The sequence below is a fragment of the Mastomys coucha genome, unplaced genomic scaffold, assembly GCF_008632895.1.
Source record: "Mastomys coucha isolate ucsf_1 unplaced genomic scaffold, UCSF_Mcou_1 pScaffold20, whole genome shotgun sequence".
In the NCBI taxonomy this organism is placed as follows: Eukaryota; Metazoa; Chordata; class Mammalia; order Rodentia; family Muridae; genus Mastomys; species Mastomys coucha.
In genome coordinates this window covers 83,057,413-83,078,177 of record NW_022196903.1, presented here as the reverse complement: position 1 = coordinate 83,078,177, position 20,765 = coordinate 83,057,413, and the positions used below count along the sequence as shown (strand labels likewise).

The window sequence follows — 20,765 nt, the reverse complement described above, 5'->3', positions numbered from 1 at the left end:
TGATCCTGGTTGTATCAGAACTCCTCAGAGTCAGGCTGTCTCTGGGATCCTGTGATTCTGAGATCCTGTGACCCTGAGTTTGTTAGAGCACCTGGGAGTGCAGCAGCTTCCTCTGGGTGTTGTGGGACTGGCTGTGGAGCCTGGGCTCAGGGTCTGCTCAGGACACCAGCCCAGAGAGTCTGGAAGGAACCCAAGCCACTCTGCTGGCAGAGTTCCTGTGTGCCTGCTCCCACTGGTCCCAGATACTCCAGGTGTTGGGACAGATGTTGGGTCCTCCTCACTTCTGATCCAGAGAGTGTCAGAGCGCCTGGGAGTGGAGCTTCCTCTGGGTTTTGGGGGACTGGCTGCAGAGCTTGTGCCCAAGGTCTGCTCATAACACCAGCCATGTTTTCACTGTCTTAAGGCATTTATTCATCTTCAAAGTCCTTGAACATATTCATAATTACTATTTTGAACTTTTTGTCTTGTGCTTCAGCTAAATTGTATTTTTCAGGTCCTATTGCAATAGGGCTGCTGGTTTCTAGAGGAGGCATGTTATCTTGGCTGTTTGTGATTGTGTTTGGGGGCTCAGGATCTCAACATCTGGAGTTCTGGTGGCAATATCCAGTTTGATCTTTGTTGGATAGCTGTTCCATTCCTTAGCTGCTGTTTCCCATTTTGGATCCTAGGCAAATATAGTAGCTATAGGGTCTCCAGTAGAAAGTGCTTTTACAGGTTGACACAGAGGAATGGAGATGAGCGAGGAGGAAAGGCTGATAGGAACAGACAAAAGGGAACCATGGCTCTGCCCAGGTGGTGGAGTCTCCAGGGAATAGTGTGAAGAGGGGTTCCTTCAGGCAGGCTGCACGGACTAAGTTTGGAGAGACAGGAATGAATGAGCCAGAATAGATGGAATTTTAAAATATATCCTTATGATCCTCTGAAGTTCCCCAATGTCTCTTGTAATATCTCTGTTTTCTTCTAATTTTATTATTTTAGACCCTCTTTTTTGGTTAATTTAGGCTTTGTCAATCTTAATTTTTTTAAAGAACTAACTCTATTTCTACTTCATTAAGTTTAGCTCTGAGTTTATCTCTCCCTATTTACTTTTTTCCTTTTCTTTTATCTTTCCTTTTGTGTGTGTATTGAGGGGGATTCTTGTTTTTCTGAGGCCACTATGTGCATCATTAAGTTATTAATTTGAGATTTCTCAAAAAATTTCATGTAGGTACTTAATTCTGTAAATGTCCCCTTTAAGACTGTCTTCATTGTGTCCCATAGTTTTAGGATGTTGCCTTTTCATTTTCATTACAGTCGAGGAATTGCAAATTTCCTTCTAAATTTCTTCCTTGGCCCAGTTATTGTTTACCTATGTGCTATGTAGTTTCTATGTGTTTGCATACTTCTTGCCATTTCTATTGCAGTTGATACCATTCTTTATTGCATTGTGGTTAGATAAAATACAATAAAATATTTTGATTTTTCTTATATTTGTTGAGACTTGCTTTGTGTCCTAATATGTAATTAATTTTAGAGAACGTTCCTTGGACTGCCGTGAAGTACATGTATTCTTTAGTGTTTCTGTGGTATGTTTTGTAGATATGTTAGGTCCATTTGATTTATGTTGTCTTTCAACTCCAGAGTTTCTGTGTTGCATTTTCTTCTCAGATGGCCTGTCTATTGGTGAGAGTGGTATTGAAATCACTACTATCACTCTGATGCTGTCAATATATTATTTCTTTTATGAAAATGGTGCTCTTGAGTTTGATGCTCATCTGTTTAGAGTTTACTGAATATGAGTCATCCTCCTTTTCTCTTCTGACTGCTTTCATTCTGAAGTCTATTTTGTCAGAATTTAGTACAGCTATGCCTACTTGCTTCTCAGCTCTGTTTGTTTGCAATATCTTCTTATATCCATTTACAGTAAAGTGGTGTGTATCATTGCTGGTGAGATGTGTTTCTTAGATGCAGAAAAAATACAGACCATATTTTCTGGTCTAATCTATTTGTCTGGATCTCTTTATTGGGAAATTGAGATCACTAAAATTAAGAATTATTATTGAACAGTGTGTGTTAATCAGTGTCATTTTGTTGCTTTTGTGGTTTTTCCTTAGATCTCTTTTGATTAAATGTTCTGGGTTTATTCATTCCCTGTTCCTTCTTGTACATAGTTTCCCCCTACCCCTCTTCAGAATTATATATTCTTCTAGTAATCTCTGTAGTACTGGCTTAGTGGCAGTTCTTAAATCTATTTTTAGCTTGGGAAATTTTTCCTTCTTTGGTTACAACTTTATTGTTTTGCCAGGTATGATAGTCTGGGCTAACATATGTTGTCTTTCATAACTTTTAGAGGGATATAAGTTCAAGCCCTTCTTGGAAATGAGGGGCAGCAGGAAGAGTGGACCTCTCTGTGTTTGATTTGGATAGAGACTTGTTTCTAGGTTCATGATACTTGTCTTGGGCTGTGTCTGTCCAGTGTGCCAGTAATCCCTGATTTTATATCATACCATCTGCCTCTCAGTGCAAATGGTGGACTAAGGTCCTCTGCCAATCCAATGAAAACATTGCCAAGCATTGAAAACAGTTTCAGAAATAGAGTTTAAATTTTCACAATTTTTTAGACAGGGTCTCCCTAGCCTAGAACATACTGTGTAGACCTGGCTAGTTTCAAGCCCATAGAGATCTGCCTGCCTCTGCCTCCTGAGTGCAAGTAATGGGATTAAAGGTGTGTGTCACCACACCTGATACTTTGTCACAGTTCTGAACATTAACCCCATATAAGGACATTTGTATAAGAAAATGGGAGACTTTCAGACAAAATAACAAAACTTTGGCCATTTTAACTGACTCTATTCCATCTCTCCCTCTTCAAAGCTCCTTGATAGTCTCAAAAACACACAGGTAGTGTGTTAGCCTCCTGTCAGACACTGTCAGACACTGGAGCTCTTGTCAGTGTTGTTACTGCTTCCTGTTTCTCTGAAAGACCACACTTAAAAGATCATCTTCATCCCACCCAACTCAGTCTCTCATTACAGACCTCCCCTGCACCCCCAGAGAAATTGTCTAAAAACAACCGTAGATAATTGTTGAAAAATAGTCATTTTCCAACAGCCTGCAAAGGTGATTATTTAGGCAACAACCTGGTGCCAAGAAGTCTAGAAAGAAAAGCAAGGGCTTTGAAATCCCTGCTACAGGTTCCTGGAACATTAGACTGTGTCAGTGTAGACTGTGAGATCCCAGACCCAGACCTAGACCGTTGGTAATCATGTTGGAAGACGCTAAAGTCAAATCTCAAAGGAAGCAAGGTAACCACATGTGAGAAGTCCTCAACTTCTCAAGATTATCAACAGCAGACTTGAATTATTGGAGGTCATTTCCATCACTGTAAAACTCTGTCTTTTCATTCACATCTTCTCTTCTCTGCTTGATCCCTCACATGTCAGCATAGTGTATTGATTCTGGTGTCTGAACTGTTGGGGATTTGTTTCTAGTATTTTATCTCTTAGTGGTGATAGTGTACTCCTCTCTCTCTCTCTCTCTCTCTCTCTCTCTCTCTCTCTCTCTCTCTCTCCCTCTCTCTCTCTCTCTCTCTCTCTTACATATTATAGATTTTGATATAATACTAGTCCTTTTATGTACAAAGTGGCACACACTACAGTATTTCTTTCTTTCCAGTGAAGGGTTTGTTGGTATTCTCTATGACTGTTTGTATGGGTGTCTGGATCTCTTAGGAGTAACATCTACTTGGTTTTCTTTTATCCAAAATGACCATCTTTTTTCCTTAAGGGTGAGATGAATCAATTAAAATTGTATAATTATCTATTGCTAAATATCAATTTTAAAAATTAAGGGGCTTTTGTCAGTGGGTGGGGTTTGCACTGTTGAATCTGAGATCTGGCTCAGTGGGTGCTTTTCAGCCTTCATGCTGCTCAGTGCTGCTGGCCAGGTGTTTTCCAGGGTAGCCATTGCAGCTGAAGGCCTCCCTGGAGAAGGACCTTTGCATGTTTCCTTCTGGCTGCTGGAAGCATGAGGGTCTGCAGACCTCAGCTTCTTCCTGGCTGCTGGCTGTGCTCCCTACCTCACAAGCCTCAGTTCATTTTCATGTGAGAATCTCCCTAGGGCAGCTCATAACATGGAAGTTTATGGGCTAAGAGTAAGCAAGAGAGACAGGAGAGCAGCAGAGCCAAACAGAGATCAGAAGTGACATCACACTGTTTGACATACCCTCCTGATTAGCACTATCCCCAAGTTCAACACACTCTTAGGGAAGGGAACTGTATAAGGCCTGAGTTGGAACTGGAGGAGAGTTTTTGCCTCGTGGAGGCTTACCACATATTTCTGTAACAGCTCATTTATTTTTTTCATATGGGTTTTTCTGTGTTTTCTCCTACTGTTGTCTGCCCACCTTTCTCCAACTCCTGTCTCCTTACTTCTATATCTTGCTCCCTGTCTCCTTTCCCTATCTTAACTCTTAGGGTGTTCACTGCTACCTTCTTGACTACCTTCTACTCTCAGGGGCCCCTGCCCTCTGCCTCTGCCATTCTTTTGCTATTCTGGTAGCCATTTGCCTGTGTTGGCCAATTCCAAGCTTCTCCTTCATGTCTATTTGTCATCCCTATCTGCTGCACTCAGTGCCATGCCCACTATCCTTATTTCCCTTTACTGCCCAATGCTTAGGGCGTATTGTATCACACTACAGTTTTTATTTTAAAGAATTGAGTATGTCCTCTGGGGTTTGCCTATTTCATGCTCATAATTTCTTTTTTATAAATTAGAAGTCATTCATTTGTCTTTGGGGCAACTTACACAGTATATTAAAATATTTTATCAGTGGGAGATTTTAATACCCTGCATATTTGATGAACCTATTTTATTTTTAAGGTGATACTTTTGTTCTGTTTAGGAGCATAAAAGTCCTTATCTTTTAGAATAGCACCTTGAAGCCTACACAGATGAAGTGACTTGTTTGCATGCTTGGGACAAGTGTTTGTGCATATCTTTGTGTTTGAGCATGTGTGTGTGCACACTGGTGTCTTAGTTCTTGGTTGTTAAAGCTTGGTGATGTCATCTGACTTTTTATTACATTATTTTGTCCTGTATTTAAAGCTTTCACAGTAAAAAGCTTTTTGTCCTTGTGACATTGTCCCATGACATTAGTTTGATCTGGGTTGCATCTGTGTCTCAGTTACCACTTTTGCCAGTATATTTCCTCACTTGAATGAGTCTAGATTTGCAGTGCGAGACTTGTCTGGCTGCTTTCTTTCCCTCTCACCTCCAGCATGGCCTTTGTACCCTGGTGGCATTTTTCTAACTGCTAATACCTACCAGGTCAGGCTCAACTCCTATTTCTGTCTGCACAACTGTGATGATACACTGCAGAGGCCTCAGGAGGCCTCTTGTCCTTGTCCTGCATTGGTTTGGGTCCTCTCACCTGTCTGGGATGAAGCAAACAGAAAACCATGTGCTAGTGAGGGGGAGTCTGTGGACATTTGTAATGCCTCCTTTTTGCTTCAGAGTTCACTCTCAGCTCTAGATGTCCAGATTGGTTCTTGCTCCTCCTCCGAAGGGCGGGTTTTATTTTTATCCTTCAAGATTGTAAGGTTGGTCCTGGCTGCCCAGCCCAGCAGGCCTGTGGCTCCTGCTCTGCCTACTGCTTTGACTATCCCTTCTGTGTTGGCTCTTTAATCTTGGTTTTGGACCTGACTCTGTCTTTTCAGGCATGTGTTCTTTCTGCCCCTGCTGTGTGTGGAGCTGCATTGGTGCATCAAAGTGCATACTCAGTGTTGTCTGATAGAAGGAGGTCCTCTACTTATCCACTGAAGATCCCTTCCACTCCTGCTCAAAGCCTGCCTTGCACTGTGCACATTGTCATCATGGTGATATTTGTCCTGTGTATCAGAGGCAACATACTTGGTTTGACTTAGTATTTTTTTTTTTCAAAGATTTAGTTGGGAATTTCTTTAGACAAAATAGCAGTCTGCTTGCTGCTATTGGGTCATAGTCTCTCCAGCACATCACACTGCAAAACTATCAGTGCACATAGTTGCTTCCCTATCAGGACTGAGTTCCATGAGCACATCTAATACAGCTAAGGCCCCTTTTCAGGAAAAGGGCCTCATTCATAATAGACATTTGGGAACAGCCAATGAGTTGCTGAGGACCTCTTCAATAGCACCTGGAGAAATGCCTGTTTCTAGAAAGCCTTCTGACTATAAACTTTGTCTGTGTTACTTCCTGTCTATTATTGCTCATGGAGATTTCATTACCAGCCTCACAGATGACTAGAGTACGTAAGGACATAGTGCCTTACCTAACCTTACTATGGTCTTTTGCGTGCAGGCATTGGTAAGTTTCAGGCTCTAGCCTGGGCAGTAAGTCTATGATAAGACATCTCTGCCTAGAGCTTTACTTCTGCAGGTGTTTGCTGATGTGTGTCCTAGTGGCTGCTGTCTGAGTGTTCAGTATGAACAGAATCATAGTATGTCATTTGGAGGCTGGGTACATGCCTGGATGAGCCTCCTTGTCCTTCCTGCCCCAGTATCCCCTAGGGAAGAACAAATGAAGAGTCTCATGATAGTTTTGCCTTCAGATGACATATTTCTGCTTGGCTGGAGCTACAGGTCAGAAAATGGCAAGTCCGAGCCCTGCAAGATATTCCAATACTGGCTGCTTAATTGTATCAGATGTGCTTCTCCTCTGATTGCACCAGAGATCATTCACAGTTGGTGCTAGGCTGCTGAGAGGCCCCACACATATTAGCCATGCCTGTGTGCCTGGGACACAGCCTCATCAGCTCATCATTGTGCTTTGAAAGATCCTATGAGAAATCCCTGGCATTCAGTCCACTGTCTATGTTTAGCTTTGCTGGAGTATTGGCATTCCGGAGGCATTCCAGGAGCCTTCTTGAAAGATCTTATAAGAAATCCCAGCATGTAGTCCCTTGTCTATGCTTAACTTTGCTGGATCATAGGCATTCTGGGACCTTCTTGGGACTTTTAGATTCTTAAGCCTCTGGGGAGCCAAGTTGCTTCTTTGCTCTACTTGACAGGTAAGGGGAAATACATAAGAGGAAGGCAGCTTACTCAGGACTAGAGAGGCCACTGTCTAGCTTTCTGCCCAGCCCCTGGCCTTGCATTGCCTGAATGTTGGCCCTTTCCTCCAGCCCTTTTAGTATGTGCATGCTCACACTGGTATGCAGGCAGCTCTTATTGCACTGTTCTGGAAGATTCTAAGCCAACAGGTGCATCACTGCCAAGAAGAGGGGCTTTCGGAATCTTTACCCCTTTTCTTGTATTTTTGAGAGATTAAGACCCCTCTGTGGATACCATAGTGTAGCTTAAAATAAAAAGCTCAGGATTTGGAAATTGTGTGGACTCATGTTCACAGTAGACCTCAGTCGTTGATAAACTTGTGCTCTTGGGGATGGTGAGGGTAAGTGCCACCAGGAGCTGAGTGCAGTGCTTGCTCAAACAGACCTCATGTGGGTAGATGATAATTAGGAGTAATGTTCCTCGGCCACATACCCCAGACTGTCTGAACCTCTCAGGCCCATGATGACTGCATCTGTATACTGAGGACAGAGGCAATGGCACTTGATACATAGTACTGGAAAGCCCAGTGAAGATGTGAATATTCTAGTCTATATTCTCAGCTACCCTAAGCTCCCAGCTGCCTGAATGCTGTGGACCCTGCTCATTTCTGAGGGTACCCTCAGCCTTCAGACAGTCTTGTAGGTGTGAGAAGCAGAGAACACTTCTGTTCTAGTTTTAGCCATTGCACCAGAGAGATGGTCTGTGCAAGCAAGGAAGTAGTTCAGAGTCATCTAGCTACTTTAAGGAAAGGACTGGGCTGCACCCCCAGGCTTCTAACTCCAAGCTGTTCATCCAGGCTCTCAAAGTCATGATTGAAGTAGGGAGGCTCTGTTAAGCTGGCTTCAAAGGACTCATTCAAACACATCCCTTGGGTGGGTAGAAATATATACCCTCCTCTTTAAGACTCTACCTCTCTTGCTGTACATGGGGACTCCTGCCATGATAGCTCAGCATATAGGACAGTGGCATGGTGTACCACCAAATATCAGGATTCCAAAAACAGTGCCAGACTCTGCTCTTTCCCAACTGTGAGGTTGGAGGCAGCTTGGTGCTTTAGCCAGGTCTAAGTTCATCTCTGCTCTGTAAGCTCTGTATCCTATATGCTGAGCTATCATGGCAGGAGTCCCCATGTATAGCAAGAGAGGTAGAGTCCTAAAGAGGAGAGTATGTATTTCTACCCAGCTAAGGGATGTGTTTGAATGAGTCCTTTGAAATTCATTCTCTTGCTGTGAGTTGTTGAACAGTTACTTGCTCCCTCTGCTGTATCTCCTGTCATGGGGATCCATTGTGACTCTTGTCCCTGATTAGCTTAATACATCCTACTTTCCTCTTAGGCTTTTGAAGGGACCTAGAAATGTCCAAGAAGCATGTAGAACAGGACTTGGCAGACAGTAAGCATTCAGTAAATGTTAGTGATTATCATCTGCAAAATGGTTGTGCTAATTACCCACTTTGAAGGGCTGTTGTGAAAATTGAGGATAACACATATGCATGACCTGCCACAGCATAGGCTGTCTGTGCATTACCACTGTCCTTCTCATTGAGCATGACTGTGAGCAGAAATGTCAGCTGCCTTCTCCCTGTGGCACTCATTCAGCACCACTGCTGCCAGCTAACTCAGGCTTTGTTCCCCTCCAACTAGGCCAGGGAACTGGAGAACAGAGAGGCCGAGCTCAGCCGCCGTGACACCTTCTACAAGGAGCAGCAGGGGCGCATCCAGGAAAAGGTAAGACTGGTTCCTTCTAGATAGGTCCCAAAGGTACCTGACCAGAGCCTACCACCATGATGGGAGAACAGCAGGTCCCATGCTGGCTTACTCCAACACCAGTCACCCTGTGGACATGCCCATCCTCTTGCCTCCACAGGAGCACCACAATCCCAGCCTTTCAACAAGTTGCAATCACAGAGATAATTGCTTTTTAATTGGCCATTTTCGGTGAATGTAGCTGGCTCTACTACAATCCAGTTTTAAAAAATAATTCACTCTCACCACAGGGCGGTGCTGAGACCCAGTATACCTTTTTTACTTGAGTTAAGCTACATTGGGTAAAAATAATAATAACATGAAGCCTTGCTGTACAAATGCATTAAAGTTGTATCATCGATTTTCTCCTGGGACTTGGGAAGATCAAAGTGCTCTGCTGCTGCATACTTGCTGCTGTTCTGAGGATGAGCCGGGCATGCCAGAGTCACAGGCATTTTTACCTGGTTAAATGCTAGCAATTTATGAAAGAAAATTTATTTTGTAATGTGCTTACTTTGGGAGGTTTAATTTGTTGATTATGGCAGATTTTCCAAAGAAATGGCTTATAACATGGAAAAAGATGGTTGGGAAATTTTTAAAAAAGTATTCTCCCTCATGCCTAAGAAAAGTATTCTTTCTCTCATGCCAAGCAATCTGAGCCACCAGCTATTGCAGGCAAGTCTTCTCCTGTCATTTGTCATGGTTTGGAGCTTTGAAAGTGACAGTTTGCCTGAGGGGCCTGCTTTCCACGGGGGTTTTCTCCTGCAGCATGCCACAGCAGAGTCTGGCAGAAGTGTGGGTTCTGGATTTCCAGGTAATGAGGACAAGAGGGCGGTGGCTCCCTGCTTCACAGCCACCTGCTTGCCCACTTCTGCCAGGCATGTAGAGGAAAGCCAGCATTGAGGATAGAGCCCTGACAGTGATACCCTGCAGTCCTAAGCACGTGGCTGAGCAGTGCCAAGCGGCCTTTAAGGAGCCAGCTATCACAAAGCAGCGCGTGCACAGGTTTGGCTGTAGCATGCCATGTTAAGAATTGTGATTCTGGATTACAAAAAGGAGTTTTAAAAAAAAATCCACCAGCTATGGCTCTAATTCTCACAGTCGCCCATATGCTCTCAGGCATGGAGATATTCTTTCTGGTTATATGTGCAATACTGTTTCCTGCTGTGCTCTCCTCATCTCTGACTTGGGCTTGGCTACTCAGAGCTTGTGCACGTGCTTCTGGAGGGTGGGAAGAAATGGACTTGTAGCAGCTTTCCTCCTCTAAGTCTGTGTTCCTTTCATCTCACTCCTCTTCCTCCTGGGTTTCTCTGTAAGGCCAGTGTTCTGCTCTGCCACGGGAGAGGCAGTCCTCCCACCAGGTTCCTCTACTTCCACTCTTCCTCCCCACTGCTGGGAAAGAGGCACCCCACTCCTCACACACAGAGAATTTTACATGCTTGTGAATAGTTCTATGTTTTGACAGGAGCTGTCAAAGTATGCTCTCCTTTCTGGTAGTGCTTTGCTAACTATAATAGAGAGGAAAACACCCCACATCCCATCAGATGGAGATCAGATAGTGGGGTTGCAGGGAGGCCGAAGAGTAAGGCTTACCTGTATTAGTTCTGAAACAGGGGTTTGATCTTTTCCATGAATAAGCTTATTCTGGTAATGGTTGAGAAGAGGAAATACAGCCTCTGACAATCTCTCTATAGCTGCTGCTTTTCTTCAGTTTGGGTTCTGTTTGCTGAACACTCCTAGACTTGCCATTTGCAGCTCCCAGACCTTCCAGCCATTGTGCTCCTCCTCTCTCCATCCTTCCTCATGCCCTCCCTCAACATCTCCTTCCTGTTTCTTCCTCTCTTCTCTTTCTTTTCCTTTTCTGTTTCTTTAGTATAGACACTGACAGCAGAACCTGATCTAAGAGGAAGTGGGGAAGATGTGGGCAGTGGAACCCCACTTGGTTCCATGACATGGACAGTGGAATCTTGCCCAGAAAGAGAAGGGCTCATTCTGGAGCTCTGAGCAAGTCAGGGTGCAGGGCAAGGCAGGAGAAAGGTGGAATGTGGGGTCCTCAGGCTGGAATTCTGCCACCTTCCATCCTTGGGGCCAGTCCTGGGCTTCCATGTGGGCCTCCCCTGGCCACTATGACAGGCAGAGAAGGAAAGTCTGCACCATCCAAGCTCGTGGTCCAGAAGAAGGGGACTTTGTGGTGCTTTTATACTGCTGTGTTTATTCTGCCATGACAGCCTGTTAGTGTGGAAGGAGAGGCTATTGTACTTAGCAAACTTTCCAAATAACTATACACTGCACCACATTGAAAGGTGTAAGTGTAGAGTGTTGAAATTTTCCCATGGTTAACAGTGAACTGTTGAGGACATGGGCCATTAGAAGGGTCTCATGCATCCGAGGGAGAACTGTAGACATACTAGACACGGGACAGTCATCCATCCAGCTGAGCTGACAGAGCCTGGGTGACAGTGTCTGAAAGGCTAGGTTGTCTCTGGTGCTCTACAGTTCTCATTTCTCTCTCTGTCTCCCTTCCCTCATCTTTGAGCTGGAATCATCTGTACTGTCTGTGAAGAGGGATGGAGACTAACATAGGCAGTGCCATGGAAGTGTTGCCCTAGTTAAGATGCTGATTTTGCCCTGTAGCCACTTGGGATCCTGGATGATGTCATAGTGGGTTCTTTAGTTTGGGATTAGTGCATGGACATGGGTATATAACATGCATGCTGTGAGTTTGAACCTAGGTATGCTGAGGTAAGTTTCAATACTGAAGATGATCTGTCCTCATCTCCTGCTCTCTGGGCTTCATAAGGCTTTTAATGAATGCCTACCAGGAGTACCACAAGCAAGACATTGTGCAGGGGTCTGGGGCTAATTCACACTGGCATTTCTCACACACTAAGAGAATTTTTATTGTGTGTTAGATACATGCACCAGGAAAGTGAAACCCTCACTGTCCTCGGAGTTGTGCTCAGAGGACCTCTTACCATCTTGCTTGCACTCTAGCTGAACATGCACTCAGCTGTCATGTTTGTGAATTCTTCTAAGAGATGAGAGAACTGGGGCAGGATCCCCACAATGTACCTGGAATCAGCTGGGGTGACTTGTGCCTCTTAAGCCAGTGCATTTGCTTCTGGCACAGACTCCTGTGAAATGCCTGAAAAGCCCACAGAGCTGACTGCTTTTGCTGGCAAAAGCTCAACTGATGCCAGGCAGTGGTGGCGCATGCCTTTAGTCCCAGCACTTGGGAGGCAGAGGCAGGTGATTTCTGAGTTCAAAGCCAGCCTGGTCTACAGAGTGAGTTCCAGGACAGCCAGGGATACAGAGAACCGCCCCCCAAAAAAAAAGTTCAATTGGCTGTGACTTAGCATGGCCACCATTGAACGGAGTAAAAGAGGGGACAAGTATGCTGTAAGGTCCTGTAGGCATCCTCTCGCTCAGCCTTGGTCATGGAATAACAACCTTGTGCTGGGTATGTTTATATCCTCTGATCTCAGTTTTCTTATCCTTGAAATGAGGTGATAATCTGCCCATTATTTTGTCATAAGTGATTATTTGTGTAAAGCAAACATCAGGATGCATACTGACATAAGTAATAAGTTCTCTTTAATATTATTTTCACCCTTTCCTCTTTTTTAATTTTAAGTACATAGCCATTCCACATCGATTCAAGTCTGTTGTTTCAAACTTGGAAGCCTCGGGTGTGGAGGGGAGGTGGTAGGGCTTGGGACAGGCCATGGATACTCAGGTGTGGAGGGGAGGTGGTTGGGCTTGGGGCAGGCCATGGATCCTCGGGTGTGGAGGGGGAGGTGGTGGAGCTTGGGACAGGCCATGGATACTCAGGTGTGGAGGGGAGGTGGTTGGGCTTGGGGGAGGCCATGGATCCTCTGGTGTGGAGGGGAGGTAGTGAGGCATAAGGAAGGTGTGGCTCCACCTTGTGGAGTCCTCTGGAATAGAGAAAACTGATGCCTATGCTCTAGCTTCTGGGCCATAAAGACCCCCCTAGCTCTGTAAAACCTCATCTTATTTTCCCAAACTTGTCAGCTGCATGGTGGAGAAAGCTTCTGTAAGCTAGCTTCCAAGACTGAATTTGGAGAAAGTACAAAACTCAGAAATGTTTGTATTCTTCCTGGACTTTGACTCTTCCCCAGCACAGACGTCTGTACACATCCTGCTTGCCTGTTCCTGAGTGATCCTTTCTTCCTCCTTTCCCTCTGATAAAGAAGGGCTATAAACAGATCCAAACAGTCCTGATCAGCCTTCTTGCTAACACACTCACAAAACCTGCCTGACTAGGTACAGGTATCCTTGCCTCTTGGGATGTTGATCAGTGTATTCACAATGTTTTCACTTACTAGTGAGCATGTGCACACCATGGAGGTGTAACCTTCACCAACAGGGTGAAACTATTGTACACTAAGCAGAAGGGCCACCATGAAAGAGGTGAGAACAAGTGAAAGTCTCAGACAATGCCATGGGAATACATTGACAAAACCATGTCAGAAAAACTGAGGTCCTGGTCTGTTATAACCAGGTGTGGACATACCAAGTAACATAAAAGATTCTCCAGAAGAAGCTGTGGGGCAGTGCTCAGGAAAGCCTCAGACCAGATTCATGGAATCTATTCATCTGTCCAGTGAACAGAAAGAATGAGCAGCCTGCCACTGCAGACAGCAGTGATGAAGATTGTAAACCATGTGATGGAAGTAAAAGAGGCCAGGTGTGGAAGAGATGTGTGTGATCTATCTGCATAAAAGCAGCAAAGCAGATCTCGGGGTTACAGAGCTTAACAGTGGAGATGGCCTGACTGGAAGAAGATGTGTAGCATGGGGATGGGACACTGGTCACACTCAGTAAAGCCCTGACTAGAAGAGGATGCATAGGTTGGGCAAGATCCACTCTCTGACCTATGAAAGATTGAACTGTCAGTATGTTAGACTTTGGAAAAAAGGGACTGCCACTGAGGAGGGTATGCCACCAGGGAATGCCTGATACTTTCTGCTGCTTTGTCCCTTTTCCTGGGGCCAGGGGCCCTCCCACAGATCATAGCACACACAGTACATACAATGTTGACTAGTCCATGCTAGTGTCTATGGCATTCTCCCTCCTTCCTATAAAAGCCGTTGAGCACAATCCTGATCAGTGTCATTCAGAAAGGGTGATTCATCGGTGGGGGCCAGGAATGCAGGGTTGGGCATATAATAGGAGCTTAGTAAATATTTTCCAGAGGAAAGAGAGGAAAGTATGTGCATATAAACAGGAAACAAATGCATTCGGGTTTCTGGAGGGGAAGAAGGGAGCTTTGCCAAGAAGGCTGCTTAGTGGAAGCAGTGTTTGGAGAATGATCAAGATGCCCATGGCAGCCTAAAAGGTAGAGGCCCAGCCTCAGCAGAGGTGCCCCACACAAAGGCCATCTGAGGTGGGGCTGAATAGAAATTGGCATGTGATTTTGAGGGACCTCACTGAAACATGTGGCCTTAGATAGTTTTAAAGGCTATAAGGCCTGAAAGCTGGAGAGAGATTTGAGCTTGAAAGCCTGGGAGAATAATGGTACCATTTAAGGAAAGAAAGTCATGTGAGCTACTGCTTTTGGGAACAGTGATGAGCTTAATTCTAGACATGGGCTTATGAGGCAGAATGTCCAGCACATGATTGAGAAGTGTTGAGCAAGAAGAGTGGATCCTAACAAGACAATAGTCACTCTGATTTTGTGAACTTATGCCATGTGCCAGGGCCCTTTCATAAGTTATCGCTGATCCTGGCTTCAGCCCTGCAAGCTAGATTATATTACATGTGTTCTACAAATGAAAGAACTCAGAAACAGGCTGAGCAAGCTGCCAGAAGCCGTGCAGCTGATAGATGGAGTCTGCTCCTTTCACCACACCATGCTGCCTCTCTATATCAGCTTGGAAGAGAATGTGGGAAGCAGGCCGGATTCTGTGGGGGCAGAGAGCATAGACCCAAGAAAGCCTGTGTAGCAGGACTTGTGAGCCACACCCAGGGAGCCTCATCAGTTCTCCTCATCAGTTCTCTCATTAGTTCAAGAGAAGCTAACATTGGGCTTTATAGGGGTGAGGTAAGCATGTGAGGAGGAAAGGGCTGGCTCTGTTTTTAAGAAGTTTCATCAAGAATATATTGGTGGTTGAGAAAGGAGTGAAAAACCTGTATATCAAAAAGGAACACTCCTATCACCTTTTGGAAAGGGTCTAACAAAAGCTAATCCAGAGTCAGAAGTGGGCATGCCAACAAATGGCCACAGGTTCTTTAGGAGTGAAGATTTCAGGCCACATGGTGAGTAAGCTTGTTGTTGCTGTAAGAACAGCTGCACAGACATGTCCATTAGACACCTCTGTTGAGTACAGGAGGCCTACCTTGTGTTATGGTCCAGAGATGCCACTGAGATGCAGAGCAGAGCACTTTTGTAGAGATGAAACAAGTGACAAGGACTCCTGAGGGAAGCCTTGAGAGAGATGAAGCCAGAGTGGGGATACAGAGGCAGGACAGCAGAGTGATCTGAAATTAAAACAGTGGCAAGTGGGAACATCAGCCACAGGGACAGGAACCTACCTCCAGAGCAGGTGAGGACATGTGTCACCCAGTGACCTTACTGCTCCTAGCCCAAAGGAGGCATCTGAAAAAATCTGAAGCCAGAAATCTTTTACCTCAGTACTGGGCTGGGAGACAGAGCATTTGTCTGCCTGCTGCTCCACTGGTGCCTTGTTCTGCTCACAGCACCTCACGTTTGTATGTTCTCATGAGCTGTGAGTGGGAATGGATTAGCACATTGTTTAGAAATGCCTGAGCACCAGAGAGACAGAAGATGCAGTGGAGCTGGGAACCTGTGCCCTGAGTCCTTTCTCTGGTATGTGAGAAAATAGCCCTGCACTTGAGTGGCTTAAGAACCACACAGTATAGTATCAAGTGCTGGGTTTTCAACACCACTTGAAGCCTTGTGGAGTTTACAGTCACATAAGACTGTTGGGAGTCCACATTTTTACAAGGACATCATTATTCGCTTTGGTTACAGGTTACATAATGAACACATGGCATAGAGCCCATTGCTGTGTATCCTTGCATCAGCTGAAGCCACCATCAGTGATCACAGCTAGGGATAACAGAACAGTGTACTGCTGTTGTCCTCACATAGCAGGGACTCCTGTTTCCATGTCTCAGTCTATTAGCCCTCTAGTTTTTCCATTGTAGTGTGGGGAGAGTGTTAAGCTCCCAGTCTATGGAGTTAGATGCTGTCTTACACTAGTCATGTTAAATATGTTTCTCCTTGCTGTGAAACAACTTTCATAAACAACTTAGGGGAGGATTAATGACTCCTGGCTTATAACTCATATATGGTGGGGAAGGAAGGCACAGTGGTAGGAGGTTGTGGCACAACTTGCTGACATCTTGGCAAGCCACAGAGCAGAGATGAAGTAGAAGCAGGGCGGGGCTATAACACTCATAGTGATTCTTATTGCCATTGTCTGTCAACTAAGACTTTTGTGTCAAAGATTTCACAACTTTCCAAAATGGTCCTACCATGTGGGGACCAAATATTCAAGCAAGTAGGTCTGTGGAGGACAGTTCATATTCAAACCATAACCTGTCTCAGTAGGCATTCAAGATTGGCATCCCACCTCTACCTCCATCATCTTCATCATCTCCACCATGACCTCTACCTCCACTGCCTCCATCTCTTCATCATGTCTACCATCTCCACCTCCACTACCACCATCTCCATCATCTCCAACAACTCTACCACCACCTCCTCTACCTCTGCCTCTACCACCTTTGCTACCTCCATCTCCTCCATCATCTCTTCCATCATCTTTACACCTACCTCTACCCTATCACCCCATCACTTCCACCATTTCTATCACTTCCTGCACCATCTCACCATCTCTATTACAACCTCCTTGATTTCCACCAACTGGTCCATCTTTATCTCCACTGTCTCTGCCTCTACCAACATCACTTCCATCTTCACTATCTCCACCACTCTATCTCCTCTACCTCCTTTTCAACTCTACCTCTATCAGCTCCATCTTCACCATCTCCACCTTCCACTCATTCCACCTTACCTCCACATCATCCACCACCTATGCCTCCTTTACTTCCACCACCACCGCTACCATCTTCCTCTCCTCTATCACTTCCATTTTCAGCATATCTACTCCTCTACCTCCTCAACCTTCAACCTCATTTATGTGTTCATGCACCATGTCCACCTCTATCTTCACTTCTACCATCGGGTCCACTACCAGTCCAGCATGAATACATACCTCCTCTACCTCTATCTCTGTGCTTCTACCTCTGTTCCACCTTTACTTCTACTACTTGCACCTCCGTACCACCCACTCTGTTGTGGGAAATATTTAAAAAATGGCACCATCTTGTACTATACCCAGCTACTCAACCAGATGACAACAGTGACTGCTGACCTGGCTGCAATGCTTGCTGGGAAAGCACCAGGTATGTTATGAGTGATTCATTCTCATTCCTTTTGTTCCATCCTCAAACAAGTCCAGGAAGTGGAAACTCTCACCAGCCTACAGGGCAGAGAACTGGCATGGCCATCCACAGCAGTGATACCACAAGTTGAGTGAAATCACAGATAGCAGTTAGTTTGCTGCCCTGAGGCCCTGGCCACCTGAATTCAGGGAATCAATACTTAGCATCTGCAGGGCTCAAGTCAACACTTTCTGGGGAAGGTTCCTGAGCACACAGGAGTACTGCAAGCACCCCTCCCCATGGCATGGTTGCTTCTGCCTTACCGTATTGTTCTTTGCTTAAGCACCTTAATGCCAATTTCCAGCAGCCATGGACTTTCTACCCAGGTACTTCACGTAAATCTCAAAAATGTATTCTTATGCAACTATAATGTCCTCATCTTACCTCAGGGGATAGACATTAATTCCTTTGACTTTTTTTTCCCAAAAATACCACCTTCTAGGATATTTGGATTTCTATTTGTTTGGGGTATAAGTCTTTATCCAACAGTCACATTACAGTTGATTCATAGTTCTAAAGCCCATGGTCATGGTCATATACTTTAGGCTTTTTCATGACAATGGCTTGTTCCATTTTTTTCCTCCTTCAGTGCATGGAACCTGAGCCAGAGAAGTGAAGTTAAATGCTGGGAGAGCCTGTTAGGAAAGGGAGTTGCCACCCACGTCAAAGGCTAGCCCTGTGGCCAAACTGCTGCTGGCTACTACTGATTGTGTTGTGTGCTCTTTAGTGTTGCTAGAGTCCTTTTCACCCCGACTCAGTCAGTAACTTGGAGTGGTTTCTGTGCATTCCTGAAGTAGCCATAATGTGCAGTGCTCCTGCTCACATGCATTGTGTGTTGGTCCCTGCAGCATATTAAGTCTCCTAAATGGACACTTACAGGTTGGAGAGCCAGGAGTGGCTTTTCATCACATGTGCAAGTTGTCACCCATTCCAGTTGGAGAGGATTTTGTTAAATAGTTTTCAGTAGCTAGCTACTCTAGGACTGTTTCCACTTTTTCCTTTTTAGCACTCCCCTCACAGGCCAAGATCAGCTGGATTTGACCATGTGAACCCCTTAGTGTTCCCTGCTGGTGTGGTAGTGGGAGGCCAAAAAGGTTCCCCCTGACATGGGATTTAGTATCCTGTGACCTAGTGCTGGGGACTGTGTCCTCATATCACTGAGCTAGTACTTCCTGGCCCACCTTCACCCTCCCTCCATCATGGCAGCCTGGTAAAGTCTTTTACATGAACTGAAGCCACTGCTTTCCTTCACACTATTGTACTTTTTTTCTGGACTCCACCCATGATCCAGCGTCTACTTGTGCAGCAAGATTTTCTGGTGTTTTTCATTGTCTTTCCACTGCAAATCAGAACAAGGCCAAGATTCCTCAGCCTAGGCTGCAAGACTTTGGTTTGGGTTGGGCTTGTGTCTCTAGGCCCTTCCTAGCCTGACAAGAATTGCCTGTTCTGGAAGCCCCTTCCTACCACTCCCTGTGCTGCCTACATGTGCCTGCTATCCCAACAGAGCTGTTCCCTGTCATGGGCTCACCTAACTAACTTTTTCCCCCTCCCCTTTTTTGTCCCCAGTGTTCAGAGCTCTGCCTGAAATACCCAGAGGTCAGCATACAGCAGTATACGCAGCCAGGCCTGTGTGGACCTGAAATGGAGAGTATTCTCTGAATGGCACTGGGTGCTCTTTGCTGCCTTCTCAGTCCCCAAACTCTGCTTGAGTATGTGTGTCATAGGAATTACTGGGCCATCTGCTTGGAGCTTACCCAGCCATGGAGTAACATTGCCTTTTCCTTAAATTGTCTGTTGTTTATTTCTTAAATAATATATGTCCATAGATAGAAGAAAAAAACAGAAAATACAGATAAGCATAAAGAATAAAAGGAAATTAACTAGCTCATCCTGTCCTTTAAAAAAGTGACAGTTGTTCACCTCAGTGCTCACTTACCCAGCCAGACCAGGGTAATGCTTCAGTAATTGCAGAAATGGGACCATAAGTACACATGCTTCCCAGTGTCCTTCAGTTGTTGGTTCTGCCATCAGCCTTTCATATCCAGTTTATCTCAGTCTACCTAGCAGCTCCCTGCCCCTTGTCCATGCCTTAATTAACTAGTTACCTATCAGTACACTGTCTTGTTCTAGGTCTTTCTGGCACTAGTTTTCCAGAAAAATGCATATGTAGACTTAAAATTTCTGGGTCATGAGTTCTATACATCTCCAGGGACAGGGGTGATGCATACAGGAGAGGCTGATGCAGCTCATCCTCCACTGCAGGTGTGTGACAATGCTGGTCTCCCCTGACTTTATGTGTGTGATATTTTCCTCGTCACCTTTTAAATGAATTATAGATATAATGCTTGTTTGCAGAAAGCATGGAAAACATGGCTGGCTGCAGATCCAACTCTGGGGTAGCTTTCTGCAAATACTTTCTCTGCTGGGTGCCTTACTGCAACAGTACAGGCATAGATGCTCACAAATAGGGTTGCAATTTATTTTGCAACTTATTTTGTAGCTTGAATATAACAATATGTCTTGGAAAACTTTACATACCAGCTTTCTCTGCACATCAATCTCACTTGTTCTTTTGACAAGTGCATGATGGGAATCTCTTATGTTTATTTGGTGGTTTCCTGTTATTGACATGGAAGGTTATCATCTCTGTCACAATTGGTTTTAATGGTTATCCCTAGATTCTCTTCAGGAATATATTCCAGTGAAAAGATTTTTTAGGTTGCTCCCCCATGTTTGTGCCATTGCAGCATCTGATCTCTTGTAAGAATGACTACATTTTACAGTTATCAACATAAATAAACATCTTTTTAGAAACACTATTTTGATTCCATATTTTTGTTTTGGGGAATAGCCTCTTTATATCAGCCAGACATTTTCTGTTAGGTCATTTGTGTTTTTTAATTGATTTGTAGACCTTTTAAAAATGATATGTTTATTAATGAGTGATTAAAATATTTATTGTTAGAAAAATTCATTTTTCCTGGTATGTTTATTCATAGATACTCTTTGTGGGATTTATTTAATTTATTTACTTATGGGGTTTTTTTTGTTGTTGTTTTCTTTGTTTGTTTGTTTTTTCGAGACAGGGTTTTTCTGTATAGCTCTGGCTGTCCTGGAACTCACTTCGTAGACCAGGCTGGCCTCGAACTCAGAAATCCACCTGCCTCTGCCTCCCAAGTGCTGGGATTAAAGGCGTGCGCCACCACCACCCAGCTATTTACTTATGATTTACAGAGTCACTTTTGCCCAGGGTCGGCTCAAATGATCCTTCCACCTCAGCGTCCTGTATAGCTGGGATGACTGGCTGTTTGGGCAGCTAGATATTGGTGATCTATCTGTTTTGTGATTAAATTTAAATGTTCTTCCTTCTCCATTTTTACTCTTTTTGTTATGATTATTTTTAAATCATATTTATTAGTAGTTACATAGTTCCATTTCTTGATTTGAAACTCTGGTCC

General features: G+C 44.6%; 1 protein-coding gene across 2 annotated transcripts in view; it reads left to right on the top strand.

Annotated features, from left to right (window-relative positions):
* The window catches only part of Chchd6 (coiled-coil-helix-coiled-coil-helix domain containing 6), a 211,628-nt gene that overhangs the window by 120,069 nt on the left and 70,794 nt on the right, over positions 1 to 20,765 (top strand). Inside the window, exons 5-6 of one of the 2 annotated variants that reach the window (XM_031382525.1) lie at positions 8,713 to 8,796; positions 18,874 to 20,126. In XM_031382525.1, the coding sequence (XP_031238385.1) occupies positions 8,713 to 8,796; positions 18,874 to 18,966 (177 nt within the window). In that variant the 3' untranslated portion in view covers positions 18,967 to 20,126. Of the gene's footprint in view, positions 1 to 8,712; positions 8,797 to 18,873; positions 20,127 to 20,765 lie in introns of those variants that run through there. The other variant, XM_031382524.1, reaches the window with a different exon arrangement.